Raw genomic sequence first — 9,842 nt, forward strand, 5'->3', positions numbered from 1 at the left:
TTATGTATTTAAGTACACTCATAAATTCACATCACATGACCACAAATATTAAGTACTATTATAATTTAATTTAGAATTAAGCTAATTTTAAATAATCGGGTCTTATTTTAATTGAAATACGTGTCACTTTTTCTGATAAAATTCTTGATTTGATTTGTCCTTGCTCTATTTTCCCGTCTTCAACATACTTCCTTTGTTCATAAAATTGCTACATTTGACTATTTATGCAATTTAATTGGTTATTTTGATCATTTATATATTAAACTATGTACATCTAAAAATAAATAATTTGCCTAAGTAGTGTTGGAAAATAAAAAAATTCTCAATTTGGAGTTCATCAATATTTTTTTCCCAAACTAGTGTTCATTAAGAAAATAATTAATTAACTCTATTTGATTGTGGTTTGGAAAGTTCCAAACCTATTAAATCTCTCCCAAGCAAAACTAAACCAAAATTAAATAAATTCTAATTCCAACAACAATCCTATTTATTTTCTCAAATCCCTAAACTAAACATCAGTAAGACTGACGACGGAGTACTTGAAGAGACTGATGACAACCACCATCCACGCCAACCGCCGGCTTTCCAACACAGCCACCACCTATACCAATCACCGTAGTCTAAATCCACTGTTCTAATTGAGATTCTTTTTCCAATGTGCAATTGAGGTAATTTTCTGATTTTCATCTCTATTTTTGATTGATTTTCATCACAAGGATGATGCTAACAACAGATCACAAGGGTACGCTATCTTCGACAAACATCTTTATTGATTTTGACTTTTGGACTTGATTGAGATTTTTGGTTGTATGTAGAAGTATTTTTGTAGGATATTTTCCTCTTTCTGTAAGACTTGTGGGATTTTTTTAATTTGTTTATGCATATATTTGTTTGACAAAACAGTTTTATTCTCTTGCAGGTTTGGAATTACCAAATTAAAAAAATATAGCTTAGTAAAACTATTTTATTATATGAACACCATTTTGGGAATTATGTTTTGAAGAACACCAAAGTTGAAATTTTTTTATTTTTCAACCCCAATTAGGCAAATCACTCTCTAAAAATTATAAAAAGATAACATTATAAAAGTATACGATTTGACAACTCGAATAAAATTTCACTTGATTATATTTGTTCTTATACATTAGATTCAATGACTACTTCCGATAATTGTAAAAAGTATTTCAAAATTGAGGAAGTACTATGTACTAAAATAAGTCTCCCTCCAATTCTCCTATACGTTAAGACTGGTAGTTAGCCTTGCTCCTCCCCTTCCCTTCTTAGTCTAAACATACTCCAACTAACCTTCCTGCATTGGACTATGATAATGCTAATCATTGGCATACTCTCCTTTATGAATATCATGGATCTGAAGAAAAGAGAAGATGAAGAGGGAAAAACTATGATTTTGCAACAGCAGTTGGAGGATGCCCAAAAGAAGAATTTTGAATTTGCGTTAACCATTGAGGAGCTCTCAACAGAAATAGATTGCCTTAAGAGAAAGATTTTTGAGGTTGAGGGGAAGGTTAGAGAGAGGGAAGAGGGCTTGTTAAGAAGGATTGAAGATGGGATTTGTGAAAGAGAGTGTTTGGAGTTGGAAATTTATGAAGGTGTAAGAGAAAGAGAGGAATTGGTGGGGAAAATAGATTTAGGTATGAGAGAAAATAAGAGATTATTGATGGAAAATGATGTATTTAAGGGAAAAAATGAGGAATTTGAGAAGAATTTATTAAGGGGTTTGAGTGTTCTTTGTTTGATCAAAGAGTGTTTGATGAGGGTTGATGATAGTTTTGATAAGAAAGAATTGGAAAACATGAAGGAAACAATGTCTAATTTTGAGGGGAATATGAAAGATTGTAGAGAAATGGAGGAATTCATTAGAGAGTTGAATTCTGTATTGAGGATGGTGAGAAGGGTTGAGGAGGTATTGGGTGATTATAGAGGAAAAGAAGTTTTGTTTAGGGAGATTAGGGCTTATAAGAAGAGAATTAAGGAATTAGAGGAGAGTTTGATGAAGGGTTTTAAGGTTCTTGACTTGATTAAGGACTCCTTGTTGACAATTAATGAATCCTTAGATGAAAACAAAGTGCAATTTGAGCTTGATCATGAATGTGATGATTTAGAAGAAAAGTTGTTGAATTTTGATAATTCAAAAGGATCGGTGGAAGTTATAAATGCTTATTTTAAAAAATTGGAATTTGTTATAACAATGGCGAAAAGGGTTGCAGAAAAGATGAATGATTATCAAGAGAAGGTGAAAAAAGAAAAAAAGGAACTTGAACGAAGTATGATGAGTTTAACCGAAGAGAATCAAGATTTTAGCTCCTTGCTTCGGATCGCATTGATAGAGAAGGAAGCGGTAGAGAAGACTGTTAGACAGTTGAAGGGTAGCAATGAGCAAAGGAGAGCCCCCTTGTTACAGTTTGCTGAGAGAGGTTTGCAAAGAGTTGGGTTCGGTTTTATAGTTGGAGGATCTTCCAATGAGCAATGCAAGGATCAAAACAAAACTTCTGATCAAATTTCAGATGGTGTAGTGTCTGATGTTAGCAGTGAATATGAAGAGGAAGTTGTTGATTTGGTATTTTCTTCTTCTTCCTTCCGACTACTTGAATTCAAAGAATTTTTTCTTGTTTATCGATATTTAGACACTAACATGATTCTAAGTATCCAAAACATGTCTCAAATGACTTAAACGTAGAGCGTTTAAAGATAAAATGAAGAGTACGAGTTACATATTTGTAAACCTTTGGATAGGCTTCAACTATGGAGAAAATGATAAAGAACACACGCCTCGAAATCACTCAATTAAGGATAGAGTTGGAGGAATCCAGGTATTTCACTTATGCATAATTTTAGTGTTGCTTACCATGGCAAATCTTCAAAGTGCTTCTCATGAAATTTCTTTCTTTCAATGGCAGGTCAGACACTGAGCGATTGCAGCGTCTGACAGAGAAACAAACTCATCAGATCCGTGAGCTAACAGTATACATCAATGAGTTGGAAGATCAAGAGAGAATTTGGACACGAAATGTAAATTTCTTTTTCACAGATGATTAATAGTATCCGTATCCATTCTGCTAATACTGTAATTTTTCAATTCTAAGGTTGAGGAACTCAACATCGAATTAAAAGAAACAGAAGCGGAGGCTGATAGATGGAGACAAGCCTGTGAAATGGAAGTAGAAGCCGGAAAGTGTATTGCTCAGGAGCATAACAAACTGGTAAAAAAGGGTTTTCATCATTTTGATCAGTATGATGTAAATTTAGTACTGATATCAGAAAAACATGACATCCACAGTTGACTAATACTAGGTTGACATTTTGAAACATGAGTTGGAGAAGACAAGGGCAGCTCTGCAAGTGTCAGACAAGAGGTTAAAGTCAAAGGAAGAATTAGCTGCTGCTGCAATAGTAGCTCAAGCAGCCGCGGAGAGGTCACTTCAGCTTGCAGACAGAAGGTGTGCTGGACTTCATCAACGGATTGAAGACCTCACAAGACAAATTGATGAGATCGAAAATAGAGAGAAGCATAGGAAACGCAGAAGGAGACGAGTATGCTGGCCGTGGCAAGCGCTTTATCCAGCAAATACTGCTAGTAATGTAAGACGTGTACTTCCAGAAATGCAAGCCTTTCTTCGATAATAAAAACACATTTACATTGCATTCCAAGGAAGTTTACAACGGATAATTAAACAAAAATAATAAAAAGATATGTCATATAGTTTTAGTGAAGAACTACGGAGATTATATATAAATGAAAACACACAATGCAAATACTATCTGCTAAACAAATAGGTTGATTGCTGTCGGACTAGTTTCAGCGGCGGCAACAGCAGCAACAATGATGTTGTCTGAAGCTAGGAGGTGCTAAAAATACTTGAACTGGCTCCTAAAAAAGTTCTCCAGCTACATTCCTCATCATGCCCTTGATCTATAGACATAAATTGAGATGTGGATTAAGTAAAACAGCAAAATTCCTCTTTACATTTATTTAGAATTTGGAAAAGTATGAATTACCTGCTTGGCAGAAAGGCCAATTTCTTTCAAATCATCTAGCTGCAAGTTACCAGTAACGTTTTGCATTAAAAGATGGTTCATACCCTTAAACTGCATAAAACTAATATCATGTAACAGATGAATTACCTGCTTGAATGGTTCTGGTGATTCGTCTCGCATTTCAAGAATGTAGGTAGCTCTTTTTTCTCCAATTCCCTGTTTGGATTGAAAGGGAAAAAAGTATGAGTGCCGTTAGCATAAAAGAAAAGAACTGACATGGTTTATAACCAAGCATATCACTGACCTTTAGTCCTTTTAGCTCATCCCTGTTAATAAATCAAACAAAAAAAAAACAGCATAAATATAGGTAGATCAGAAGATCAAAAGTTATACGAGTTGAAGCATAGACAGATCATACTTTCTCAAACATTCAAGCAATTGTGCAGAAGTTAGTTAAAGGTAAGAAATAGTTGTAAAGTTATGCGGAAGAAGAAATAGAAAAATTAGTCCCTTCATTTTCGAGTAAATATTCACCATAATGAGATGGAGGGAAAATATTTATCTCCTTCTCCCCAAAATAAGGTTTAAACACATCTTCCTTTACCTCCATCTTCCTCATACGATCATATTCTTTATCCGTCATCTTCCCTTTCAAATTCACCTCTACTTACCTTCATTTGTATAGTTTTTACTTTTATTTCCCCTTACCCACAATACAAGCTTGTCCATAAGAGTAAAGACTACAAACTACTAAGGATTGACATTATGAATTAGAAATGCCTATGCCATTTCGCTCTTTTTGAAAAGATTTACACGAGGTTCCATTTTTAAAATGATAGGCATCACAAAACTACTTATTAGACAAATCAATTATGACTATTCTAATTGTTAAATGAGGCAATAGAAAATTTACTTCTTTCCGTCATAAACTGAATTGGTACTACCAGTTACTGTGTGATCTGTGTCCAGGCCAGTATGTTCAGTTTTAACTTAAAAGATTTACAAGCAAAAATGTTGTGGTTACTTGTACTGTGTGTTCCAGCATTGTTTAAATCCTAATAAGAATTGTTAAGTATTGATCAAGAAATCATAGGCCAGACGAAGAAATCAAGTAACAGAACATATTGAAGAATGAGCAAGTAAATAAATTACTTACTTGCTTGCAGTGTTTAAGAATTTCAGGTATTCTTGGACAAGAGAATCCTACAAAACAATATAAACAACATCAATGCTAGCAAAAAGATCAATATACACAAGGATTAAAAGGAAATTCCAAATAACAAGAGCAAGAACAGACAACATTAATAAGCTAAGAAACACTAACTTTCATTCCAGAACCGCGCATGTGAAAATTTTCCCAAGGACTTGTGATATTAGCAATTTCATGCTTATCACTAAGTCTAGCACTAGGTGTTTTAAACTCTGATTTTTCGTGAATGACATGCTTGTCTTCAGCCCCTAAAGTTGGCAGATTCGGAGTTTCAGGCTCTGATTTTTCATGAACAACTTGATCAAATAAGTTCGAGCTATTTTGAGCTATCTTCAAGTTTGCCTCTGTTGAAATACAGAGTGATTTCAAGCTGTTTGAAAGCTCTCGTATTCTAGCGCTCAGCGGTGGTGATTGGCCAACATTGAGTACAAAGCTCTTGTTTTCCTTATCTGCACACATAAACATAAATTGCGTTTCGAAACAAGTATACACCAAATCTAGATCCCATGATTAGTTATGATATACATACCTTCAATAAGTAAATGTTCTGTTGGTGTTTTATAGGCAAAAGGTGTTGTTAACGTAATACTGCTGTTTTGCGGTGTTTGCATCTCCTAAAAAACAGGTGAAAGAAAACATTGTAATATGCACTTTTTCATGTTAAAGGAGGTCATAAAATTTGCTGATTCCTGAAGGATTGAATGTAATTCGATGTCAAAAAGTATTCTAACATTATTTTGCTCAAATCCATTGCATGTTCAAAGAATCAAACTCGTATCTTTAGCTCAAGTTCTAGGGAGTTTCTATTCATGTCTCACTGATATGTTCCTCACAGGACTAAATGGCTTTTTTCCTTACAAATTTACAAATGCATACATGACAATATTGACCGGAGGTTATAAAAAATCAATGCACTACCTCTTCAGAAAGAAGTCGGGACGAATCCACATCGGAAGCAATACTCAGTGCACTGACTGCTTTCTTTTCCTGAGATAAAAAGCACTCAGATTACCATTCTTCCTTAAACAAAGTCGAAAACTATATTTCTAATGTTAAAAAATTAAAGTAGTCTTATTGACACTATTAGATGGGTGTTAATCAGGAGCTCGACTTTTAATTTAGGTGATAGGTTTCACAGGGGTTACAAAGATAGTAAGCACTACCTCTTCCAAAGGATGCTGAGAAGAATCCATATCTAAAGAAGTATTTGATGCAGACTTCTCCTAAAATCAGAAGTAAACAATTTATAAAAAATATCCCAACATGCTCATATACATAATCTTATTAAGGAATGTCAATTAGACCTACCTCTTGCTGTGTAGAAAAACTAGGTGCTGCCTCACTTGCTTGTGAGAGACTTGCCTGCATACAAGAATCACATTACTTGCATAATCAACTAAGCATAAGTTTTCTTGTATAATGCTTGAGATAATTTACCTCTCTATGGGCTGAAGATTCCATGGTTGAAGCACTTTCAGGGCAGATGTAACCCTGCAAAAAGGAGTAACTGTAGTTAGCACTATGCTTCAAGAATAAAGTTCATAACAAAGTATGAACAGAAACGGTGGATGAAACTATACCAGTTCCAACTTTTTTGATGGATTAGCATCATCAAACAATTTCCTGAACAATATAACAGCACATCCCATTTTTAGAATTCAAGTTAATCAATCACAATAATGTAATAAATAGGCAAACATGTGTAGTATAATCACAGACCTTCCTTTCTCTTCAATAGTTTTAACTTTAGCCTTTTTCATAGACATGCCCAGTTGTGATCCTGCTTGTTTTCTCCCAGAAGCTGAAGCACTCATGGGTTTCACAACTTTAAGAGACATCATACTCGATCTCACATTAAATTTTGAAGCTGATTTTAAAACTTGTGGGGATGATTTTTCAATTGTCTTAGAACCACTTCTACTACTACTCTTTCCAGGGTCTAAACAAGCCAAAAAGCCGGCCATACAAGATCGAGAAGCTAGACTGATTGTTTGCACGGTTTCTTGGCAATGAAATGGATTCTACACATAAAAACATTATCACGATTACATCAACATCCAATTTTTCGAACTTATACTAAGTACCAAAACCAAGAACAAAAATACTAACCATGCATGTAACCATCAAAATCCTGCTTTTGCCACCAAGGGAGTCCTGCAGCATCCTAGTTAACTTACATTCTCTAAAGGGCACACGAGTTTCATTCGCATTAAGTGCATACAAAACATTGTGCACGGCATAGAGGGACTTGTTGATCCTTGTCGCTTCTATTAAGTTAGAGCCATCATGACTCTTTCTCCTAGAATCTTCATAGCCTAATTCAATCATAAATATCATACATCAATCAGTAATTAAAATAAGGAAGACATATAAAAATATTTTGATATTGGACGAACATTTGGAATAGAAGAACATACTTGCCAAGTCAATAAAGTTCATCTTGCCCAATAATTGAGCATTTGATTTCTCGGTTTGAGGTGATACAACATAAATAATACAGCCTACATGGCTTCTACTAGGTTTGCGCGCATTCGTTGCCTGAAGATATAATTTCTGAAAATCCGAAGTTGTATTAACTTTCACCTGAAAAAATTGAATGAAACAACCAACAGGGTCAAAAATGTGAAAACCTATTCAATCAACATCCTTATAAAACTCTAGCTTCACCTTTGACAGTCCCTTGAGTCTAATTTTGCCTTGTCCATCCTCAAATACAGAAACCTCCGGCCTTTTAGCATCTAAAAGATCGGAAACTCGGTCCTGATACACCTCAAATACTGAAACAGTGACAATTTTTCCTTGCTCTTCTGCTCGAGGTAATATTGCATCCACAGTAAGCGCAGTCAATCCAAATTGTTCTTCACATCCCTACACCATACATGCAATATGATCCATGAGTGATCTACTTTCTCAAAAGAAACACTAATTGATAGTATCCTCGTACCTTTTCAATGAAAACACTCCTCAAAACAGGCATATCAATGCACATTTTTTAATTCTAAGATCTCTAGCTATAGATAGCTAAAATTCGGTGTCATCATCACGTGAGTATTTGACTATATATTTTTATTAAAGATAATAAAACAATGAAAGCCAAAGCAAAAGTTATAAGCAGTATGAAAGTCTATATGTTGCAATTAAATATAACTAGAGGATGTAGTTCTACAAGAAACAACACTAACCTGTATGGTGTAAGTCTTGCCACTCCCTTGAGGTCCATAGGCAAAAACTGTGCTATTCTGACCTCCAAATAACCCAGAAATCAGGGGTTTTATCTCTCTAGAAAACACCTCCTCAGTGCCCACATTTTGCTCATAACATTCATCCACTTCATAACACTGTTTCCCACTGAACAAATCCCAAAAGTCATTAGGTAGTTGAATCACACCATTTTAGTTACTTATCAAGAAAAGCAAGCAAAAATAAACTACTTATTTTCCCTAATTCAGAACAAAAGAATGGTACTTTTAAAATCTACACCAAAAAATCTAAAATTCATTATGAATAATGGATGAATTGATGTTTCCCAAAACACCCAAGAAACTAGTTAGACATTTCTTCAGTTTAGTCGTCATTCACTCAACCCAATTAGAATTAATTACATGTTAGCTGTTGCAGTAACAACAATTTTTTTAGTTGCCAACCCAGAATACTATTCAGAAATTAGCACAGAACATTGAAAAATTCAATTCAATAATCACCAAACAAGATATCATTTTATACTACAAGAAATTTATCGAGCAAAAAGATGAACAATTAAATTATAAAAAAGAATTAGATTTTAAAAAATGCTATAATCTTGGATTAGCCCAGTAGTTGAGGGTTTTCCCTCTTCTTTGCATGTAGGAATCTTTAGTCTATCCCTAAATCAAATAATAATAATAATAATAAATTAAAATGATGCATTCACTAACTTGGAACTAGAATTCTGATCTGACCCAAATGAGATTTTAACCCTTTTAGACCTCAAGTTCGAATTGGAAACAGGGTCAGGTCTCAATACAGAAATCCAGGGATTTGAAATTGAAACCCCGTCTGAATTATCACCATTACTGGTATTCAAATCACCTCTAATCCGTGCAATAATTCTCACTTTTCCACCTTGATTTGAACCCATTTATTTCTTGATTTTATTTGGTGAATTATAAGGGTTTTAGAACAGAAAACAAGAAAATGAAGATTTAAAGAGAATTTTTAAAAAAGCGATGAGAGTATAATTTGTTTGGTTGATGATTTTTGAGTGAGTTTTGATATGATAGATAGAAGTAGCCGTTATAAGTATATCGAACTTCTCCCCGAACACCCTGATATTTGATTAATTTGAAAATTATATTTGTTTTTTATTTTTGTTTTGTTTCTGGCGCTCCTCTTAACACTGATTGAAACTTACGCTGGAAGCTTTATTGAAATTGGGTCATTTTAGTCAATTCATATATAGTGCTGGGCCTGCTGGCTGCTCGCCCAAATTCATCCGGTTTAGCTTTAAATTTTGAACTACTTTTGTATCGCCAAAACTTGCGAAAGATACATCTCATATTGTGGTCGTTCATATGGATTGGCTCAAATGCCAAAAATTGAAGAAAAAGATTTAAATTCTATGAATTAAAAAATAAAAATTTAATTTTGACGTTAATTT

General features: G+C 34.1%; 2 protein-coding genes across 2 annotated transcripts; one reads left to right on the forward strand and one right to left on the reverse strand.

Annotated features, from left to right (window-relative positions):
- The first annotated feature begins 1,363 nt into the window (after positions 1-1,363).
- LOC130824897 (uncharacterized protein At3g49055) lies at positions 1,364-3,642 on the forward strand. The gene is made up of 5 exons (XM_057689918.1): positions 1,364-2,578; positions 2,755-2,831; positions 2,919-3,030; positions 3,105-3,221; positions 3,313-3,642. The coding sequence occupies exons 1-5, from the start codon at positions 1,364-1,366 to the stop codon at positions 3,640-3,642; spliced, it is 1,851 nt and encodes a 616-aa protein (XP_057545901.1).
- Positions 3,319-9,524, reverse strand: LOC130826170 (kinesin-like protein KIN-10B). Its single transcript, XM_057691732.1, has 18 exons — positions 9,121-9,524; positions 8,389-8,554; positions 7,874-8,074; positions 7,624-7,789; positions 7,316-7,521; positions 6,926-7,227; positions 6,787-6,829; positions 6,644-6,697; positions 6,515-6,568; positions 6,370-6,429; positions 6,125-6,193; positions 5,736-5,820; positions 5,321-5,655; positions 5,153-5,199; positions 4,301-4,322; positions 4,144-4,212; positions 4,018-4,056; positions 3,319-3,931 (listed from the first exon to the last, which is right to left on the reverse strand). The coding sequence occupies exons 1-18, from the start codon at positions 9,321-9,323 to the stop codon at positions 3,890-3,892; spliced, it is 2,163 nt and encodes a 720-aa protein (XP_057547715.1). The 5' UTR covers positions 9,324-9,524; the 3' UTR covers positions 3,319-3,889.
- Positions 9,525-9,842: the final 318 nt, after the last annotated feature.

Source organism: Amaranthus tricolor, chromosome 10, assembly GCF_026212465.1.
Source record: "Amaranthus tricolor cultivar Red isolate AtriRed21 chromosome 10, ASM2621246v1, whole genome shotgun sequence".
NCBI lineage: Eukaryota > Viridiplantae > Streptophyta > Magnoliopsida > Caryophyllales > Amaranthaceae > Amaranthus > Amaranthus tricolor.

What these genes read in the sequence shown, in the direction of transcription:
- LOC130824897 (XM_057689918.1), top strand. Translation starts at nt 1,364, where the DNA reads ATGGATCTGAAGAAAAGAGAAGATGAAGAGGGAAAAACTATGATTTTG. An exon ending in AAGAGGAAGTTGTTGATTTG is followed by an intron (nt 2,579 to 2,754) that starts GTATTTTCTTCT and finishes ACCTTTGGATAG; the next exon opens with GCTTCAACTATGGAGAAAAT. An exon ending in ATAGAGTTGGAGGAATCCAG is followed by an intron (nt 2,832 to 2,918) that starts GTATTTCACTTA and finishes TTTCAATGGCAG; the next exon opens with GTCAGACACTGAGCGATTGC.
- LOC130826170 (XM_057691732.1), bottom strand. Translation starts at nt 9,323, where the DNA reads ATGGGTTCAAATCAAGGTGGAAAAGTGAGAATTATTGCACGGATTAGA. An exon ending in GTTTTTCTACACAGCAAGAG is followed by an intron (nt 6,430 to 6,514) that starts GTAGGTCTAATT and finishes TTCTGATTTTAG; the next exon opens with GAGAAGTCTGCATCAAATAC. An exon ending in ATGAGCTAAAAGGACTAAAG is followed by an intron (nt 4,213 to 4,300) that starts GTCAGTGATATG and finishes CAATCCAAACAG; the next exon opens with GGAATTGGAGAAAAAAGAGC.